The sequence below is a fragment of the Cnephaeus nilssonii genome (genome assembly GCF_951640355.1).
Source record: "Cnephaeus nilssonii genome assembly, chromosome: 12".
NCBI lineage: Eukaryota > Metazoa > Chordata > Mammalia > Chiroptera > Vespertilionidae > Cnephaeus > Cnephaeus nilssonii.
The window spans coordinates 46,812,384-46,832,859 of NC_137083.1; the positions used below are offsets into that span (position 1 = coordinate 46,812,384).

The 20,476-nt window shown below is 58.6% G+C and overlaps 1 protein-coding gene across 1 annotated transcript; it reads right to left on the bottom strand.

Annotated features, from left to right (window-relative positions):
* Nucleotides 1-348: 348 nt before the first annotated feature.
* On the bottom strand, nucleotides 349-19,609 carry LOC307107912 (SCO-spondin-like). The gene is given in 41 exon segments (XM_079785465.1): nucleotides 349-1,271; nucleotides 1,829-1,974; nucleotides 2,204-2,335; nucleotide 2,686; nucleotides 2,690-2,856; nucleotides 3,013-3,031; nucleotides 3,035-3,059; nucleotides 4,088-4,352; nucleotides 4,651-4,827; nucleotides 5,183-5,302; nucleotides 5,305-5,524; nucleotides 6,501-6,520; nucleotides 6,606-6,656; nucleotides 6,659-6,686; nucleotides 6,796-6,893; nucleotides 6,896-6,991; nucleotides 7,587-7,619; nucleotides 7,622-7,720; nucleotides 8,047-8,304; nucleotides 8,527-8,635; nucleotides 8,727-8,776; nucleotides 8,779-8,915; nucleotides 9,111-9,193; nucleotides 9,699-9,742; nucleotides 10,353-10,429; nucleotides 10,431-10,483; nucleotides 10,675-10,777; nucleotides 10,779-10,915; nucleotides 10,997-11,172; nucleotides 11,805-11,922; nucleotides 13,598-13,925; nucleotides 14,032-14,201; nucleotides 14,491-14,643; nucleotides 15,121-15,200; nucleotides 15,283-15,441; nucleotides 16,064-16,163; nucleotides 16,735-16,913; nucleotides 17,032-17,114; nucleotides 17,517-17,765; nucleotides 18,787-18,872; nucleotides 19,332-19,609. Coding segments are annotated over 38 exon segments (4,839 nt in total). The 5' UTR covers nucleotides 17,096-17,114; nucleotides 17,517-17,765; nucleotides 18,787-18,872; nucleotides 19,332-19,609; the 3' UTR covers nucleotides 349-707.
* Nucleotides 19,610-20,476: the final 867 nt, after the last annotated feature.

Sequence of the window (20,476 nt, forward strand, 5' to 3'; positions counted from 1 at the left end):
AAATAATGTATAGTGCAGAAATCTTAAGTATACAACTTGATGTATTTTTTTTATTGATTTCAGAGAGGAAGGGAGAGGGAGAGATAGATAGAAACATCAATGATGAGTATCCGCATTATTAACCGGTATTGGCATTTTTAACCGGTAAACAAACTGGTTAATAAATAATGCAGATCAACCCTTTACTGGTTAAAAATGCGGATTAACCGGTATTGGCATTTTTAACCGGTAACAGGTTAAAAATGGGGATCAACCCTTAACCGATTAATAGTGCGGATTTTGTAATCAAAGAAAACACAGTAATTTCAAGAGAAACATCAAAAATGCTTTATTCAAAGTAATGTCCATCGCTAGCTACACATTTCCCCCATCTTTCAGGTAATTTGTGGATACCGTCCCAATAGAACTTTTCTTGTTTTGAGGCAGACCATTCAGAGACCCAATTTTCCACTTCTTCGTACATTTTGAAGTGCTGCTCAGAAAGTTCGTTGTGCCATCGATCAGAACAAGTGGTAATCTGAAGTAGCAAGGTCGGGTGAATACGGCGGGTGGGTTAATACTTCCCAGGCAAGATCTTTTAACATGTCTGTAACTGGTTTTGAAGTGTGTGATGGTGCGTCATCATGAAGTAAAATTACTTTGCTGTGTCTTCTGGCCCATTCTGGTTGTTTTACGATCAAAGCGTGGTTCAAACTGATTATTTGTTGTCAGTAGTGATCAGTATTAACGGTTTTAACTGGTTTTAGAAGGTCATAATACACCACACCTTCCCGATCCCACCAAACGCAGAGCATTGTCTTCTTTCCGAAGCAATTTGGCCTTGTAGTAGATGTTGATGGTTGACCTGGATCAACCCATGATTTTGTGCATTTGGGATTCTCAAAATAAATCCACTTTTCATCGCCAGTCACAATTTGAAGCAACGTTTTACTGATGACTTTTTGGTTTTCCATTTGTCTTTCGTTCAGTTGATGTGGCACCCATTTTCCTTCCTTTAAAATCTTTCCCATTGCTTGTAAACGATCGGAAATTGTTTGCTGAGCAACGCTTAATCTTTCTGCAAGTTGTTTTTGAGTTTGACATGCATCTTCATCCAATAATGCTTGTAATTGTTGGTCTTCAAACTTTTTTGGTTGACTTGGACATTCTTTGTCTTTCACATCGAAATCATCACTTTTAAAGCATTTAAACCAGCGTTCATAAGTATCTTGAGATGGAGCATGTTCACCATAAGCTTCCCGAAGTATACGATAACTTTCAGCAGCACTTTTCTTCAAAATAAAGTCATGAATTAAAACTTCCCGCAAATGCTCTTTTTTTGGCACGAAATTTGACATTTTTAAGCGTAAAAATATCTATGATGTTAACACCTTCAGAAAATTTGACATATAAAATTTTGAAGCTTGTTGTCAATACAACAAAATAGCATACATATCAAATCGCATATATATCAACATATGTGTAACTCCATCTATTGAAAAAAACCCGCATTAACAACTGGTACACCTAGTAGGTGTTCAATAAATAACACAAGAGAACAGACTATTCAATCAGGCATGAAGCCTAAAGACCTTCTAGGCCTACGACCATTTCACAAATGGAAAAATAGAGGCGTAGGGAGGCATGAACGTGACTGGCCCAAGCCACCTGCTGGCTGCTGGCAGAGCTGGGCCACCACCCCTGAGTTCAGTGCTCTCTCCTCAGCCAGCTGTACTGAAGACCCTCTCAGGATCTCCCTGTCTCTAGCCCCATACCCTTGGCTCTGTCTCTGCCCAGGCCCCACCTGTCTTCCCAGTCCCCAGGGAGGTCAGGCAGGGAGGACGCTCACCAGCAGGAGGATCCCGATGGGGCAGTAACAGCCAGGCAGGCAGCTCTGGTTAGTTCTTCCAGGGGCGTTGAGCTCTGCACAGGAGGCAGGGCCCTGGGCACAATCCAGCCACTGCTTGTCGCTGGGACATACACCAGGCATTGGGCCTGAGGACACAGAAATTGACAGCCCAGCCCAGACTCACTCAACTCTCCCCCGGGCTCCCAACCTGGGAGAGGTACTAGCTCCCGGTACAGCCGGGGAGGTCACAGGGCTGCACAGGAGCTCAGGGAGAGGGGTCCCTGGGGTGACAGGGAAGGGTTGACAGGGCCCTGGGTCAGGTGGGGATGAGAACATGGGTGCAATGGAGAGGTGAGTCCCCAGGGCAGCCCTCACCTGCACAGGGCTGCAGGCCACAGGTGGAGAAGTCCACAGGGCTGTTCGGGCCGCTGCCTCGGGTGCGGTTCCGGAAGCCACCACCACAGGGCATGGAGCACCGAGACCAGGGGCCCCCCTCCCCACTGGGACCTGGAGTCGCCCCTGGTCACTGTGGGCCCTGCCCTCTGACAGCCAGCCCACCTTCTCCTCACACCTACACACCTGGGCACATTCTCCCCCTGGATCCCAGACACCCTAGGGCACCCCCTACCTTCCCACATCCATCCCTAGGGGACCTCACACCTCTGGGATTCGGCCTGGAGCAAGGCTGGCCTCCAGGGAGGTCCCCTCTCAGGGCTCCCTGGGGACCACATCTTTGTGGCATCTCTTAGGGGGGGCCCTTGTACCTCTCTTGGGGTGCACAGGGGGTGGGGGGATTTGACTGGAAGTGTTCTCGTCTCCTCTCTGGGGGGTTCCTGGACCTCAGCCCCAGCACTCACCTTAACATGGCCGCAGGCTACAGAATTCAGCCTCCATATTGGGGCCCTGGCATGCAGCACCCCCAAAGGCTGCCGGGGGCTCAGTGCCTGCCCGGAAACGCCGCCGGATCCCTACGTTGCAGCTGTGGCTGCAGAAACTCCACGGGGTCCAGGGGCTCCAGCCACAGGCCACTGCCAGGGTTGGAGTGGGGCGAGGGGCACAGAGGTGTGAAAGCAGGTCAAGCCATCCCTGCACACCCACTTCCCTGGGGAATCATTGAGGAAGCCCAGAGTTGATCTCTGAATGGGGTCAGCATCCCCTCTGGTCCCTGAGGGCCCTGCGGGTACCTGGGCAGGGCTCCGAGGTTTATGCCATCTCGCCAGAGACACAGGTGCTGCAGAGAGAGGGCCCATCATGGCCACAGTCAGTCCCTGCCCCTGGAGCTCTGGGTAGCTGCCCCAGGGGAGGCGGCTAGGCTACCATGTCCACCGCAGAGGACAGAAACTGGGGGTCTGGGCAGTAGCGCGAGTTGCCCATGTCCTACATGAATTTCACGTATGACCCAGGATTGTCACTAGGAGCAGCAGCCCACCTTCTGTGAGCTCCCAGACGCCCTGGCACCGGGCAGCCCTTGAACTCGTGATTTTATCACGGCGTTACCTTTTCATACTCTATATCCATTTGTATTTATTACACAGTGTTTAGAAATAACTTTGAGTGACTCTCCAGGGCCAGGGAGGAGCAATTTAGAGAGAGCAGGTCCTAACTTGAATCTCCTGGGGAGGAAAATGGTGTACTTTTCTTCCCTTTCACTTTTCTCCGGTAAATGTTTTAAAGCCCACTTGTCAAAGAAAAACAGTCTGAGAGAAAAAATCAAAAAGGAACGGGGCAGGGGAAGGAAGGATGAAGGAGGAAATTGAGGGAGGAGCGGGATGATAAAAAATAAAAAGGAAAATGAAGAAAATGACATGACATTGAGAGAAAGGAAAATGAGAAAAGAGGGAACGGGGTTAGCTTGCCCTCTGGTGGCAGGGCCTGGTATACGCTTTGAATACAGGGTGCTTCTAGGTTTCTGATTGGAAATCAGTGGAAATTCAGGAAAGAGAAGCAAAAGTAACTGGAGGAATAGAAGCCCCTACCCAGACGCTAGTCCTATCATAAATCGCTTCACTTATCTGAGCCTCAGTCTTCCCATAAGTCAAATGGGCATGACAATTCCTTACAGACTCCTGCCCCTCCAGGCCAGGCAGCATCTCATTCACTCTGGTATTCACAGGGCCTAGGCCTGGCACCATGGAGGCATGCTGAACACACTCTCCCACCCCCATCTCCAGTGCGTGTGAGTCCACACCTGCTCATCTCTGGAACCTCCAAGCCCCTGTCCCTCCTCTGCCACCTTTTGCCCTGACTCTGGTGGCCTACCAGTTGTTACAGGAGTCAAGGTGAGCCACCGCTCCCGGTTTGTAGACACGCCCATGCATCTGGCAGGGGCACCGAGTGCGGGGTAGGCAGCTGGCGTTGTGCAGGAAGAGGCCGGGGCGGGGGGGGGGGGGGCAGGTGCAGCCAGGGGCACAGAAACTGGTACATTCCACCCCTGGGCCCTGAGCCAGGCACAGCCGAGAGCACGGACCCCCCTCCAGGTGACATTGCTCGGCTGAGCGGAACACCATGTCCCCTGGGCACTGGGCTGGATGGGAAGACAGAGCTGGTCTCAGCAGGAGTGAAGGCAAGGGCTGGGGAGGGAAGGACAGAGAGGGACCTGCATGCAGGTGACTGGTGAGGGCCTGTTGATAGGATTGAGAAGCCGGAGGAGGCCCCCTCCCTTGGGCCACAGCTGGTACCTGGTCTCCAGTGGGTAGGAGCTGGAGGAGACACAGGAAATCCAGCAAAGTCTCTTAGCTCAAGAGAGGTGTGCGAAGGTGGGGCTAAGGAAAGGTCAAAACCCCAGGGACTTGCGGGAGAACATCTGGGAGGGGATCTGGCACCTGTGCACGGCTGCGTGTTGCAGTCCCTGGTCTGGCTGTGGGGTCCCTGGCATTCGGTGTCCGCAGCAGCCGAGCCAGTAGCCGAGCCAGAGCAGCTGCGCCCACGTGTCTGGATGCCTCCATCACAGGGGGCTGAGCAGGTGGACCAGGGGGCCCACAGACCCCAGGCCTTTGGCACTGTCAGGAAGAGGCAAGTCCGCCATCAGGACAGGACAGAGACGTGGCAGGGAATGAAGCACGGGAGGGGCTGAAGCTGTGTGGTACGCAGGGTCTTCACCAAAGCTTCACCCCACAAACACCCACACCTCCCAGGCTGCCCCAAACTCTGTTTCAGGCCAGGCCCACCCTGTTAATCTCATGCTGGGCTTCCGGGGTGGGGGGGGAGGCTGGGGTGGGGCGAAGCTTTGGGACTGTCCCCTCCCAGGTTTGCCCCCTCCCGCTCCAGGTGCTTACACCCTGCCCACAGGGTCATTCTTCTCCTTTGCTCCTCACCCGGCCCTGACGCCCAGGCCACCCCCGGGGCAGGACATACCTGGGCACACAGGGGGACTGCAGGGCTCCTCCTGAGTGGCCTCTCCTGGGCAGGATGTGTTCCCCAGGCTGGGGCAGAGCCGGGACCGACTACGCCGGCCTGGGCTCCCTCCAGGGCACGGCAGCTCTGGGAGCAGGTGGACCAGGGTGCCCAGGGCGCCCAGCCCAGCGCCTCTGGAGGGGGCGGGGCTGCTGCAGAGAGGTCCTGGCAGGGCTGGGGAGGCTTGGGGGCCTGGGTCAGGTCTGAGAAGCTACAAGTCAGACAAGGGCTGCTCTTCTGAGACCCCCACCTCGACATGTCTGCTCCCCATCCTCTTATTCCCCCCATCAACTCTTCCAGAGCCTTCTAACCCACTGTCCTTCATTTGGCTTCCACGTTGGAAACTGTAGCGTCCCCATGGACCCATCAGTTCACCAGCAGCCACTTTCCACCGCCCCTCCTCCCTCTCCCTGTGAGAGCCTGGCCCAACCCCCCCCCCCGGGACCTATGCCTGCCCCCCCACTCTCCTGCCCTCTCCTCTGCCCCATCGACTCTGTACACAGCGAGGCACAGAGACCTCTGCTGGCCCAGCTTTGCCTGAGCGGGTTCAGTCTCACCCCCACGCCCTGCTCCCCCAGGCAGAGCTGCTCGTGGCCCCTGGGCTGTGTGGCAGAAGGTCGCTGCTGGGCCCTGGCCTCCCACCCAAGCCCACACATCAAGGCCAGTAAGTTCCAGGGCTGCCTCTGGGACGGATGGGGAGCCTTCGCTGATGCCCATGCCAATCCCGCCATGTTCCCAGGACAGGAATTGGGAGAGAAAGGTCGGCATCGGGAGGGGGTGGCCCCTGACCTTACCCGTCCTGCACTCGGTGTGGCAGGCCTGCAGCTCCTGCGTGTCGCCCTCACAAGGGGCACCCCCGGAAGCAGCCGGAGGGTGGGAGGGAGACCTGGGGAGAAGGCCCGCCTGGGCAGCTGCTCTCCTGTCCCTGCCCCTCACTCCTGCCTTCTTCATCCGTCCATCCACCCTCCCACCACCGCACCCTTCCCTGCCACACCCCTTCCCTTCCCTCTCCCTTTTCCTCCCTCTCTGCCCGGCACACCTGAACCGGGCCCTCACTCCGGAGCCACAGGAGCGGTCGCAGGGACCAGCCGCTGCTTACAACATACGGGTTCTGCAGGGCAGCAAACATAGCGTGTTTGGCTGGGCGTGGTGGGACTGGGCATCAGGGACTGAGGGCAGGGCACACGCACGGCAGAGCTCCTGGCTGCGCCAGCGCACCTGGAGCCCGTGTGGGAGCATTCGTCTGCGTAGGTGGCAGTGGCCGAGCAGAGACACTCACAGTCGCCTCCTGAATCCCAGCTGTGGGAGGGAGGGGTCCGCCTCAGCAGCCGCCCTCCACCGCCACACACCCCTCCCACCCTGACCCCAGGCCTGGTGCTCTCACCCTCCGCTTGGCACCAGGCACAGAGTGGCTGCAGCAGCACCCCGCAGCGGAGCGAGCCCAGGCGGCCCGGTGGGCATTCACCTGTGGGTCCAGCACTGTGGACCAGATCCCTCCGCAGCGCCCAGCCTCCGTTTCCCCCAGCTTTCTGCAGCTGCACCCACTCCCGTTCCCGTCTCCCGTCCTTGCTCACAGTGCAGGGGTGTGGCAGGTCCCCTGGCCCAGGGCACAGAGGACTGAGGCGCCAGGAGTGGGCGGCCAGCTCGGCAGTGGGCTCCAGGACTCCCTGCGGCTCCGCAGGTCCTCACTGGCATCTGCATCAAAGTCTCCACACAGCCCAGCCACACGGCCGCGGAGCTGCGGGGACCGCTGCACCAGGACCCGGGTGCCTGAAAAAAGGCAGCAGGGGGCCGATTGTGCAAAGAAATGACCCGCTGGCCTTCGTGGGGGCCCAGAGGAGGGAAGGACCAAGGACGCTATTGTTTGGGCCGCCTGACCATCTGCGTGAGTACCGCCAGCCAATAGGAGGCGCTGCTTCACTCTCTTTTTGGCGGGGGGAAGTGGGAGCCTACTTCCCTAACTGCACCCAGGTTGGGGGACAGGAAAATTCTCCAAATGGGCAGATTCCAGCCAGGCTCCAGGGCAGGCTGTGACACCCTCCAGCCTTAGGGGACTGTGGCTGGAGGTCAGATGTCACCCGCTGTGCTGACCACCAGACTCCCTCCCACAGGGGTTATTTTGGTTTCCAATTTCTCAGTAACAGTCATTTCTAAAACACCAACCACTTCGTTTGGGTGGTGGACTGTTAGGAAATTTGGTATTTTCTAAATGTCTCTTCAGTGAGGAGGTACTGATTTCATAAGTAACAGGAACACAACTCTGACCACTGAAAACTCCGACCACTTTGTAGGGAGGAGGAGTCTGGGGGAGTTAGACCCCTGGGAAAGGCAGGAGAAGGTCAGAGGGTTAGGGATGGGGCCTGACCTCCATCCCAGAGCAGAGTGAGGCCCAGGCGGTGGTGAGCAGCGGGAAGAGGCCAGCCCGGCCAAGGCTCAGCCCAGGGCCTGTGTAGACCATGGGGGGTGTTACGCGCACCCCATTCACTCTCACTGCCCGGCCTGAGGAGGAAGAGGGAGGCCATCAGGCTCGGCCTTGGAGTAAGGGGCCTCCCAGATCCCCCTGGGGTCGTGCCAGCCTCCCCTCCAACCTTCCTTTTGCTTCTCTAGCTATGTGACCTTGGGCAAGCCATTAGCCCTGTCTGGGCCTTAATTTCTTAGAGCCTTCCAGAATGATGATTCCCAGCCAAGAGAGGAGGCGCCAGCTGCAGGGCACTGATACAAGCAGGGGAGACATGGAGAGCCCGGGGCCTCAGCCACCCCTGTAGAGCTGTGAGGCCATCAGCGTGCCCCTCCCTGGCAATGCCACCCTTCAGTGTCACCGTCACCTCTGAGCATGTGGACACCGGTGCTCTGCAGCCGCACAGTCAGTGCCTTGGTGCAGGGGAGGGTGCAGGGGAGGCCGCTGGCCCCGCAGGGCAGGCTCTGGGCCGAGACTGTGAACTGGCCACTGGCCTCTCGCACCAGCAGGTATTCGCAGGCCCCGGGGAAGGTGAGGGTTAGCCCATCAAATGTCACATAATGGGGGGCACCCGATGCCTGGCACCGTCCACCACACCGCTGGCCCGCGCAGTGCCACTGCCTGCCTGACACACGCCGTGGGCAAGGGGAAGAGGGGAAACAGTCACGAGGACGGGGATCGGCAGCTGTATCCAGGGGAGACAACTGGTCAGGTTCCAAGCAACTCCAGAAAGACCCTCAGCTTGGGGATCCTGGAGGACTCCCATTGCCCAGGCAGTCTGGTTCTCCCACCCCACCCATTGCTCCAGCCCCAGCCAGGGGTCACAAGGTCAAAAGCTACAGGTCACAGGGCTGGGCATACCAAATGTTGCAGTCCTCGTGGATGGTAGCATTGGGTGGATACCACCTGCCGCCGTGACGGCTCGTCCTGGGCAGAGGCCATGGACAAAGGGGCACCTTAGAGGACAACCCAATGCCCCTCACACTCTTTCAGACAGCCAGGGGAGCAGGGCAGTGCCCTATGCAGCTCCCCCCCCCCCAGACTTACCAGCAACACGGTGCCTGGGGGACAGGCCCAGTCCCCTGTGCTGCCTGGGGGCAGGAGTGGTTGGCACTGGGGCCTTCACAGGTGAGGAGGCAGGCACCAGGGACATAGACAAGCTCGTGGGGACAGAATGCCCGCTGGGGGGTGCAGCGGCGATCGCTGCAGTTCCAGAGGCCCCTGTCCTGGCACACACTGCGGACACAGAAGGAAGTGAGAGGCAGTCCAAGGCTGGCCTCATCTCCAGGGGCCCGGTCTGACCTAAGAGAGGCTCAGGATCCCAGGGGTCCCCAGCCCCTAACGTCTACTCCGGAGATCTGAGTGTCCTCCCCCAACACCCCAGTTGTTACAAGCACAGGGATTGGGGCTGTTCCCAGTTCCCAGCCATACCTGGGCTGGATATTGTCACCCTTTCCTGCCCCGGATCCAATGGGGCCATTCTCTGGGCTCTGGGGAGGGGCAGAGATAGTGAACTACGCACTCCCAGCCCAGGTAGGAGGGGGATTTCACTGAAGTCTCACATTCACCCACCAAGCCCTGGCCCCTGGCCCCACCTCCATAGCTATGTAACTTGCTTTTACTTCTCCCTAACCCTTGGAAGAGCCTCTGGACCACACTCAGCTGGAATTCAGAGGTCTGGGTTCTAGATCTTCATCATGAACAAGCTGTGTGACTCTGCAAGCCATTTACCCTATCTGAGCCTCAGTTTGCTCGCCTGCAAAATGGGAACAATTCTTCTACTTCCTACTTCACTAGGTTATTGTAGGAATGAAGGACAAATGAATAAGATCATGTACATTAAAGTGCTCCACTACTGAGTAACAGTTACCAGTGCTATGTCATCCCCACGTGCATGCCATGCTGAAACCCACCGGGCTACAAGCCCTTTTCTCTAAGTTCCATCTCCTCACCCCCAAACCTTCACCCCCCACAAAGGTTGCTGCCCTCACCAGCGGTTGCAGTCCTTCATGGTGGCACTGCCAGGGGCATAACGATGGGCTTCAAGCTGGCAGGGGCACAAGCTGGGGGGCACACACTGGCCCGAGGGGTCCCACAGCAGCCCCAAGGGGCAGTTACAGCCAGCCACACAGCCGCCCAGCTCCCCACCGTCCTCTGGCTCCCCACATTTCTGACCGCACACTGGGGCACACTCCTGCTACTCCTGGCCCCCAGGACACAGGACAGCTGGGCACAGAGACACAAGAAGGTCAGGGGCATAGCCACTGCTGCTCTGCCCACCCCCCTGGACCCCACCACCACTTCCTATACCTCTGAAAGAAGGTAAGCCAGCAGCCCTAACCGGTTTGGCTCAGTGGATAGAGCGTCAGCCTGCGGACTCAAGGGTCCCAGGTTCAATTCCGGTCAAGGGCATGTACCTTGGTTGTGGGCCACATCCCCAGTAGGAGGTGTGCAGGAGGCAGCTGATTGATGTTTCAAATCTCTCTCCCTCTCCCTTCCTCTTTGTAAAAAAATCAATAAAATATATTTTAAAAAGAAAAAAAAGGTAAGCCAGCAGTCTGCCAAGGTCAGAGGTCCTCCTGAGGCCCCACCCCCAACTCCCCTCAAAGCTCTTGGATCCCTTCTAGCTGGGAGGAGGAGACTGGAAATTGGGGGCTGGCTGAGCTGACTCACGGCAGAGGGTCTGGTTCCTCCAGGGAGCTGGGGCATCCTCCTGGGCACGGCAGTCTCTGCCAGGGGCACAGCCACACGGCTGCCAAGCAGCGCACGTGGAAAGGCTTCCTGTCCACCAGCCTGTGGCACTCCTTGGGGGAAGGAGGGGAAATGGATCAGCTGCTCGCCCCCAGATTCCCCGTTCCCTCTTGTCCCCACTGTCACCTCCCTGCGCTCAGAAGCCCTGTCAGAGCAGGGCCTTCCCAATAGCCCAGGAGGAGGACAGGGAAGGTAGTGACCCCATCTTACAGGTGTGAACAGGAGGAGAGCCCCAACCAGCTACCTGGAAGACTGGGCCATGCAGGATGGCACAAGCTGCCTCTGCGAAAACGTGGCGCTCAGTGTGGGTGCTGCAGGTGAGGGCTGCAGGGGGAAAGAGGGGTGCTGTCCTCTGAGGGGCACCTTCCCTTGCCTGCCAGCTGGAACTTCCTAGCAAAGGCAGCAATGCTGGTCTCCACGTCACCGGCAGGTGTCAGGAAGTTGTCCTGCTGGTTCCAGGTGAAGGTGCCGCATAGCCCCTGCACCTAGGTCACCCGAGTAGGCAGAAATGGTCAAATCCGGCCCACTGTGGCCTCGCCCAGCCACTCACCTGCCCCCTGGCACACCTGGTGGGCATGGCAGGGGTCCAGGGTGATGTAGGCTGCAGTGTCAGACACCCCCCAGAGGACCTGGGCGCCAGGCCAGCGCAGCAGCAGGAAGGTGGAGGAGGCTTGGGAGACGCTGAGGCCCTCGGGGCTGCTCCAGGGCAGGCCCACATCCTGCCCATTGGCCAGGACAGCTCCTGGAATAGGGGGCCTGTGAGGGGGCTGCCACGCAGGGCTGGGCTGGGCTGATAAGGTTAAGGGGACAACATATGGCAGGATGGGGCTGTAAAAAGGGGAAGGACTGGGCAGGAGATGGGAGGCCTGCCCACACTGAGTGAGGGGAGCCCTGGGCGATCACCCATCCCCCCCTGAGCACCCCCCACGTGCGCTGAGGACCACCCTCAGCACCTACTTTGCCTTTGAAGTCAGTTCATAGGAGGAGCAGATGCAGGGAAGGGAGATGGAGAGACTGTTGGCTCAGCATCCGAACTGAGAGGGACCTATCTGGCCTGGTGTCCGACTGCTCAGAACTTGCACTCCCCACCCCCAAGGATGGAGCGGAAGATGCCTTGGAAGTTTCCCAAAGGACTGTGTCTGCTTCAGAGATGGGGAGTTTAGGGGAAATGGAAGCAACGAGTTTGGTTTGGGGAACCTGAGGGGAGGTTTGGGATTCAGAAACCACAGGGCAGTGTGGACAGAAAGTGCTGGAATGAGCCAGAGTCTGCAGGGTGAGGAGCAGTAACAGGAGGCTGCTAGTGCCTGGGCCACAGTTCTGAGGGCTGTCGGGAAAGAAGGCCTAGTAGGTAGGTACCCTGTGAGCCGAGGCTACCTGAGTCCCTGAGCTGGATGTGGGCGTACCCCAGGGAGACAGAGATGGCGTGGAGGCAGCTCCCAGAGTCGCAGGCTCCATGCTCCAGCACCATCAACAGCTGCTCCTTGGCCAAGTCCTGGGGCAGATGGTGAGGAATAGGGGGAGAGGCACACCTGAGAACAGGTGTTCTACAGGACACCTCCAGTACGCACCTGGAGGTAGATCCCACTAATGTGTGCTGACCACTTTCCAGCCAGCCAGACTCACATGTGCATTGGCACATGTGAATGTGTGTGTGTACACACATACGTGTTAATACATATGTCTGCATGTTGGGGTGAGATGGCTCCCTTCTTTACTCCCCCTGGGTATGTATGCTCATGTCTGTGTGTGTCTATGTGTATACACATGCTAAATCAATCTATATGCATATGCCTGAGCATATGTCATCTGTGTACACCTGTTTGTGCTTTTGTGTGCAAGAACATGCCTAAGCCTGAACTTGAGATGTCATTCAGTTTTACTAGGGGACCAAGAAGGGCCCTTATTGGCCCTAGGATTATTTTGCACGAAGTAGCTTGTGACAAACCCTCCCTGTCCAATTTGTGAGAAAGGACTGTAGCATGGATTTTGCTTTGTGCCCCCGGATTGTGGTGGCGATGACAGCAGTACGTTCACAGGAACCTCAGGAGGAGGAGGAGGCGAGAACCCAAAGGGGAGGCTTCACGGTGTCTGCTGCAGCCATCCTCCCTCCAGAATCGGTTCTCCCTCAGCTTTTCCCTGGACAACTGTGTGCGTTTGGTTCACTTATTTAGTGGTTTCTTGCAGGGGTGGGGAACCTTTTTTCTGCCCAGGGCCATTTGGGTATTTACAACATCATTCTGGAGCCATACAAAATTATCAGTTTTAAAATTAGCCTGCTGCCCTAGCCGGTTTGGCTCAGTGGATAGAGCGTCGGCCTGTGACTGAAGGTTCGGGGGTTCGATTCCTGTCAATGGCACATGCCCGGTTTGCAGACTCGATCCCCAGTAGGGGGCGTGCAGGAGGCAGCCAATCAATGATTCTCTCTCATCATTGATCTCTCTCTCTCTCTCTCTCTCTCTCTCTCTCTCTCTCTCTCTCTCTCTCTCTCCCCCCCCTCTCCTATAAATATATTTTTAAAAATTAGCCTGCTATGTTTGTTCAAACATTTAATTAACTCACCTCTAATGCCCTGGCAGGGACAGGCTAAATGATTTAGCAGGCCCTATACGGCCACAGCCCCACCCTTGCACGGTCACTTTTCCCTCACAGCAGCCCTAGGAAGGGCCCAGCTCTAGTCAAATTCGCCAACCCGCCTTCCCCGCCCCCAGTTAGTCCCCCTCTCACCTGCACCAGGATGGAGCGGCAACCTGGGTGGCCGCGGAAGGAGAAGCCCCGCCCATCCAAGGTGTGGTAGTGCCCGTCCCCGCCCACTGCGCACTCGGAAGGGCAGAGCCAGCGGCCGTCCTGGCACACGCTGTGAGCACAGGGGGTGAGAGGGCCCCCTCTGGATCAGCCCGGGGGAGCTGGAGACGACCTCCGGTCCCCCAACACCCAGGTGTCTCCCTCCCCCGGCACCTCCTCCTCCCATCAGACTTAGAGTCAGCTGGGGGAGGTCGCCTGCTAGGTCTTGAAGCAGGGCCACCACTGATGCCATGAGAGGGCGCAGGTCACTGGTGAGAGGTCCCCAGAAGGAAAAGCAGGCTGAGGAGATAGCATATGGGAGGGAGCAGAGTGGATCGGGCGGTCTCCAACCCCAGCGGAAGGGCCAGCAACACCTGCGGACCCACCACGGGTTGCACAGCTGGCGCACGGTGTCCCCGGGGCGTAGCGCTGGCGTGGGTAATAGCAGGGACATCGGGAGGCAGGCACACAGGGGGCGCCGTCCCAGAAGAGGCCGGCGGGCACTCGCAGCCGCTCAAGCATTCTCCGCCAGACCCCGCCCCTCCCTCGCCCCCCGTGGAGCCGCTGGGCGGGCAGGCCGAGGCGCAGTCAGAGCACAGTTGGTCTCCGGGGCACAGGCGCTCTGCAGGCACAGGAGGGGGCTGTGAGGCCCAGGAGCCCCCCTCCTCCCGCCAGACACCGCTGGGCTGAGGAGCCTGGAGGCCACGCTGGGGGCTCAGCGGGTGCCAGAGCACTCAGAAGTAGGGGTCACACGACGGCCCTCCCTCAATTCCTAATCCTGCAGGGCGGGGAGGCCTGGAGGCACAGGCAGGAACCCTACCACAGAAGCCGGGCTTCCTCCAGAGCACGTGGATGTGATGCGTGGCACAGTTCTGGGCATAGTTGGCCAAGGTGGCACACACAGCCTCCTGGGGCCCTCTCAGCCAGGGCCTGCTGGGGCCCCAGCACAGAAGGCAAAGAGGCGGGCCTCATGGTACTCAGCAGGGGAACCTTCCAAGAAAGGACAGCCCCTCAGCCAACCAGCATCCCCCTCCTCTTGCCTCTATCTCGCCCACCCTGGTTTAGAGCCAAACAGATGAGGGCTGTAAAGGACCTCACAGATCATACATATGAGCTCTCTCATTTCCCAGAGGTAAAACCCAGGACAGAGAGTAGGATGGCTTGACCAATGGCCCAAAGCACTCTAAAGGCAGGACCAGATTCCCCATTTGGCACCTCCCCAGCACCCCCTCTTTTCAGCCCCTCTGATGCCAGACACTATCTCCACCCCCACCTATACCTGGACATGGCATTCTCTGAATGAGCCATCCAGCAGCTGGTGGCATACATCTTGGGCTTCGGCCCGCACCTGGCCAGCCTCCATGCCCACCTCGGTGCCCCTCAGAGGCTCCTCGCAGCCCTGGGCTGCCTCCGCCGCATCCAGACACCCAGGCTGGGGACACCTGGAGTCAGGACAGGGGGCAGGGATGAGGCACATTAACAAGGACACCAGGAAAATAGCCACTGCTTTCATAGCTGCTTCGGAGCTCCACTGTCATGACACGCAACCATCCTGGTTATGATGGGGAGGGGCAGCAAAGTGGCAAGCCAGGGGTTGGGGCAGGGGAGCTGGCGTCACTGTCAACCCACAGGCAGGAGGTTCGATGACTAGCTAATTAACCAAAACTGGTTGGTAATCAGGTCAGTGAGTGTGTCTCCTGGGTGTAGGCAGCCGGGGCTGTGGACAGCACCTTACACTGAGCTCCTGTGGGACCCTGAGCCTGCCTTTCCTTCCCTGAGGGTCTGGGAGAGGCCCAGGAACGGTCTCTTGCAGGAGACAGAACAGAGGCTTGAAGGTGTCAGAGAAGCCAGGCGTGGGTGGGCAGGTGGAGAGCAAGGGAGCCCAGGCTCCCTGAGGGCTGCATCTCACCTCTGAGTCAGGCAGCTTCCAGGAATTCCCAAAGGTGGCAGCGAATGCAGCCAGCCCCCCTCCTGGCTCCGAGAAGTCATCTGGGGGAGGGAGAAAGCAGAGGTCTGAGGCCTCAGGTCTCTCCTTCCCTCCTACACCAGCCACAACACCACACCCACTTACCTTCATGCTGACCATGGTAGAGCCCACAGAGGCCTTGAGTCTGTCCCTGGAGCTCGTGGTCCACAGAAACGGAGATCGACCTGGCCCTATCCAGCCGCACGACGACCCCCAGGCCCCCTGACAGCACCAGCCAGTCCCCTTGCCACTGCAAGCTCAGCCCTGGGCAGGGAAAGTGGGGGTCACACTGCCCACCCCTCCCACCATCACACTAGGGCTCAGACTGCCCAGGGAAGGGAGAAATGAGGGATTCTCACCATTCTGGAGAGTTCTGCACTTTATATTCTTTAAAGAAACCCCACTGGTTTCCCATCACAGCCCTCCTTGGGTTCATGAATGCTGGCTTTGGTGCTAGGAGATGGGACAGTTTCTTACCAGAATTTTTGTCCTGGTTGGGGTCCATGGAGTGAGATGGGAGTGGGGTTGTGTGTGTGTGTGTGTGTGTGTGTGTGTGTGTGTGTGTGTGAGTGTGAGTGTGTGTCCCATCTCCTAGCACCAAGGCCTTCCTCACAACACTGTGGGAGGCAGGTGGGGGAAACTGAAGCTCAGAGAGGTTAAGTGGTTAAGTAGAAGGACTCGCCCCAGGTCACCTTGTGAGGGAGCTGGTGGGGGTTGGTTGCAGGTGTGGGGGCGGGGACTAGGTCCTTAACACCTGGCTCCTCAGCTGGCTCCCTCATTTCCAAATGCCTCCCAACAACAGTGAGGGTTGAGGAGACAGCAGCAAGCTCAGTCCCCAGCTGCCCCTTCTGAGCCCCACCCTGGGGGTGGGCAGACTGTCCCTCACCGGAGAGCAGCTGAGACGCCCCATCAGGTACCAGCTGCCCAGTCACAGAGACAGTTCCGCCCTGAATCAGCACTTCCTCTGGCCCCATCATCACCCGGACCTGGGAGGAGACCAGTAATGGGTGAGGTGGTCAGCAGCTCTCCTCCTCCCACACCCAGACTCCTCCCTGTCTCCATCCCCATCTCCCTCCCTCACCTGCTGACAGTGCCCAGGCTGGGGGCAATGGCCCCTGGGCCTGATGTGGACAGCCCAAGTGGAGTCAGCAGCACCTGCCAGCAGGTAAGTGCAGTGGCCCAGGAAGTGGTAATGGCGCCTGTCAAAGGTGCGGTAGTGGAAGCCGGACCAGGTGGCACAGGTGGCCGAGGGACGCTGGCTCCAGCTCCAGAGTTGGGCCACAGTCCCTGCCAAGGGCTGCAGCAGGGCTGGAGACTGGGTGCTGCCTGGGGGAGAGGCACCACCGTGAACCTCTAAATGTGGGGGCAGAGGGTGGAGGAAGCAGGTGGACAGTCATGGTCACTCTGGTGGGCAGGGGATGGGAGGTGACTCATCTGAGAGGACAGAGGAGTGGACTTGGGCCCTGTGGAAAGGTCCAGAGCTCAAGAACTCCATGTGGGAGTGCCTAGGGAGCGGGTGACAGCCGGGACTGTGCTGTTGACAGGCTTGGGACCCACCTGGAAGCCGTTGGCTGGAGCAGCTGAGGCAGGCTGGGAGCATTCATCCCACCAGCTGTGTCCCCAAGGCTGGGCACAGCATTCCTCCAGGCTTCCAGCAGATGCATTAGCTGAGCCTGCCCAAGGCTGGCACTGCCATGTGGCAAAGCAGTAGCCCTTGGGGCTGGCTTCTGCAAGGGCTGTGGTGGATACAGGGAGAGAATGGGGTGGACCCAGTCAGTCTGGACCCAGCTTCCCTCCCCAAGCAGCCTGCTACCTCCATGACACTACAGATCTGGGCTAATCTCAGGCACTTACCCAGGGTGCAGTGGGTGCCTCCCCAGCCTGGGCAGCAGGCCCTCACTGTCCTGTTCCATGCCATAGGTCATGTTTCCCTGGGCCTGGGTCCATGGAGCAGGCAGAGGGAGGAGATGTTAGTGTTCAGCCCATCCCCATCCCTGGGAATGGCCTGGATGGTCATTCAATCTGGTCACCTACTCTCTGAGTGAACTTATCGTGTGATTTCCCTTCTTGGTCTTCATTTCCCCATAAGATGACCTTGGGGAGGCCAACTGGAGGGTAGACACGGGCAGGAGGCATCAAGCATCTCCATGGGCTGCTCTTAGTGGTGTCCACTCATCCACTACCCCCATCTCTCACGCTCTGCCCTTTGAGAGCCCCCCCAGACCTACTTCCCAAATGCCTGCTTCTCCAGATCACCACCAGCCCTCCCCCAGTCTGCGGATGTGGCCCCTTCGCTCTCTCCTGCTGGGCAGCCAGCCCAGACTCCGACCCTCACTCACTTGTAGATGGGACAGAGCCCTGCACGTCCACTCCAGGACAGGTCCAGCCGCCAGCCCAGGCGCCGGTAATGATAGAGGCTGGTGCAAGGCACCAGGTCCTCCTGACGTGATGTCACTTCCTCCTCCACCAGAATGGTGTCCCCGTGCTCACACCGTCGCCTGCCCCAGGATGGGGAATGAGAGAGCAGCTGCCACTGTCCCTTGTCACCAAGAAGCCCTGTCCTGAGATCCCGTTCCTGAAAAAGCCAACTCCCAGGGAAGTTAGTGAACTGAGGAGGAGGCTGAGGTGGGGAGGAGGTCTGGCTGCTCCAGGGGGTCCCAGTCATGGGGCAGGAGGAAAAGGACCTTAGTGGGAGGGTCCCTGGGGTGGGCGGCTTACCCATTAGTAAGTGCCCATGCCATCCCAAAGAGGAGGGCAGGGAGCAGCATGGTGCCTCCACAGCTCAACTTTGGGGGGACTTCGAGGCTTGGGCTGATGGGAGGCAGTGTGCAGCAGGTGAGCAGAGGGGCCAGGACTGGCCTCCCCCACCACAGGGCAGTCGACTGCAGCCCAGCCTCAGTGTGTCCAGCCAGCTTCAGAGCACTGGAGCTGGGAGGCTTTATCTCATCTCCATGCCCCCAGGCACCAGCTGCTTGGAACTGGATTGGACCTGCCTGCACATCTCACAATCCCCTCAGAGGCTCACTCTCCCTGGAAACAGTCCCCTTCCTGCCTGTCTAGTGCGTGTGTGTGTGTGTGTGTGTGTGTGTGTGTGTGTGTAAGTAATGAGGGGAGAGGGGGAATGCATGTGTCCCAAGCCACAGTCAAACACTCTGAGCCTCTGATATTTCCACACTCTCAGGCCCTACCACAAGTTAACATGAACTCTGGCAAGCCACCCTCCCTCTCTAGGCCTTGATTTCCTTACCAGTAAAAACTCCAGGGGCCTCCCAGGGATGCTCAGGTGGGACTCAGGGGCCGCATGAATGGTATGAAATTGTGTGTGCGCACATTTTTCTGAGGACAGTTCCATAACTTCTATTAGATTCCCAGGGGGGCCATGGCCCCACAAAATGTTTACAGGACCAAATGAGGAATATGGTTTTCCAGCCCTAAAATTCTGACTTCATGATTGTCTCCTGTTCCCTTTCCTGCCTCCTCCAGCCCCTCTCCCACCAGGAACTATGGAAGTGAGGGTCAGTAAGCAGGTGGAGCCATTTCCAGGGAGGTTGGATGCTGTGGGGACAGAGGAACGACCTGTGCCCTCCCCTCTGTGGTCCCACTTCTTACTGGGGCTGGTTCTGTATGGCTGCTTGGATCCACTCTAGTTTCCTTCTGAGTCTCCTAGGGTTCCTGAGGTCCAGAACCAGGAAGCCCTGGCCAGGGGATGAGAGCAAGCCTCAGGGAGGAGTGCCTGGGGTGGGAAGTAGGGGAGGGGGGCGTGGCAGGAGACAGAGGGGCCCTGGGGGCAAGGCAGCCAGATGGAATAATCCCAGCATCCATCTGGTTGGGAGGGGGCAGCAGCAGGTGTTCCAGGGGTAATCCTGGTTGCATCCTGGTTACCAGCTCCGAGGACACCCAGGCTGGAATGTGGCCTCCACCCTCTAAACCTGATGTCCCTCATGCATCCCACATAGTCCTCCCCCCACCCCCACCCCCGACCTGGGGAACCAGAGCCTCACTAGGCACTTCTTCTGGGCCCACCGCTGGTCCTGGGACCAACAGAGGGTGCTGTGAGTTCCTCAGGGAGCTCCCCAAAGGGGTCCTCGGAAAGGGCATGGACACTCTGCCAGTCCCAGTCTCACACACACACCCGGATGCTCTCTCCCGCACACCTCACACTTCCACTGCAGGTCTCACGAGGAGACACACAGGTGCTGGTGCCCCACCCCAGCACACAGCGACACGCTCTGCTCCCAGGCCACGAGGTAGAAAAGCCTTTCACAGATGATTCCTAGGAACACCATGCCCCCTCTTCCAGGTACCACCTGTTCCATCCAGTGTCTCTCCTCCCGTCCTAAATATCAGCAAATATGGATGGCACCCCACTGTGTGCCCCTTGGGATGAGGTATGTGCAAAGGCTCCTTGCTCTGCTCTCCACGGGCCACCCACCTGGCCCCAGCTCTGGATTCTGGATCCAACCACTGCAGATAAGGCAGCGCTTGGACTGGGAGAAACTGGAGTCACAGGCGCCCTTTCCCCTAAAGGCGGCAGGAGGGAGGAAGCTGGAACCAGGGGAGATTGGAGGAAGAGATTAGGGAGAGGGGCCTGGAATAACCAGCCCACATTTCAGCTCAGGACAGGACGTGGGGAGCTCCCAGGTGCCCAGGTGGTAAAGCGGAGGAGAAACATCCTAACCCCGGACGGGGACGGGGAGAAGCCGGACTTGAGGGCTGAGAGCAGCCAGACTGGGAGAGCTCTCCGGAGCTGTCGAGAACCCGCCCCTCCCCGGGCCCAGGGAACTCCCTCCCCGCAGCCCCCTCACCTGGACCCGCCCTCAGGCTCCGCCCAGTTCCCCCCAGGCCTCGCCCCTGGGTGCCTCCCCGCCAGCCCTGCCTTCTTTCCAGTGACTGGACCCAAAGCCCCCACCCAATTTCCTCCGGGGAGGGCCCTTCTCAGCAGACACCGAGGCCCCGTCCTGGCTCCTCCGGCCTCGCCCACGGTCCCCAGGGACCCGGCCCCAGAAGCAGGTCTCAGGTCGCCCGACTTAGGGCCGCAGGGTGTGGGTCGGGGTGGATCCCGGTGGGATCGAGGTTGAGAGCGGGGAGGGGATGGAGTTTCCGACCCCGAGTGGAGGCTGGATCCCACCGCGGAAACGTGGGGCAGACACGCTCCCGCGGGCACTCGCCGTTCAAAGAAAGCAGCCCCAACCCTGACACCCCTCCCCGTCCCCCCAACTCCTCACCCACCCCCAGCCCCCGCCCCGAGCTCCACCTTTCCCCTGGCTCCGCCCACGGCTCCCGCGAGCACCCTCCCAGG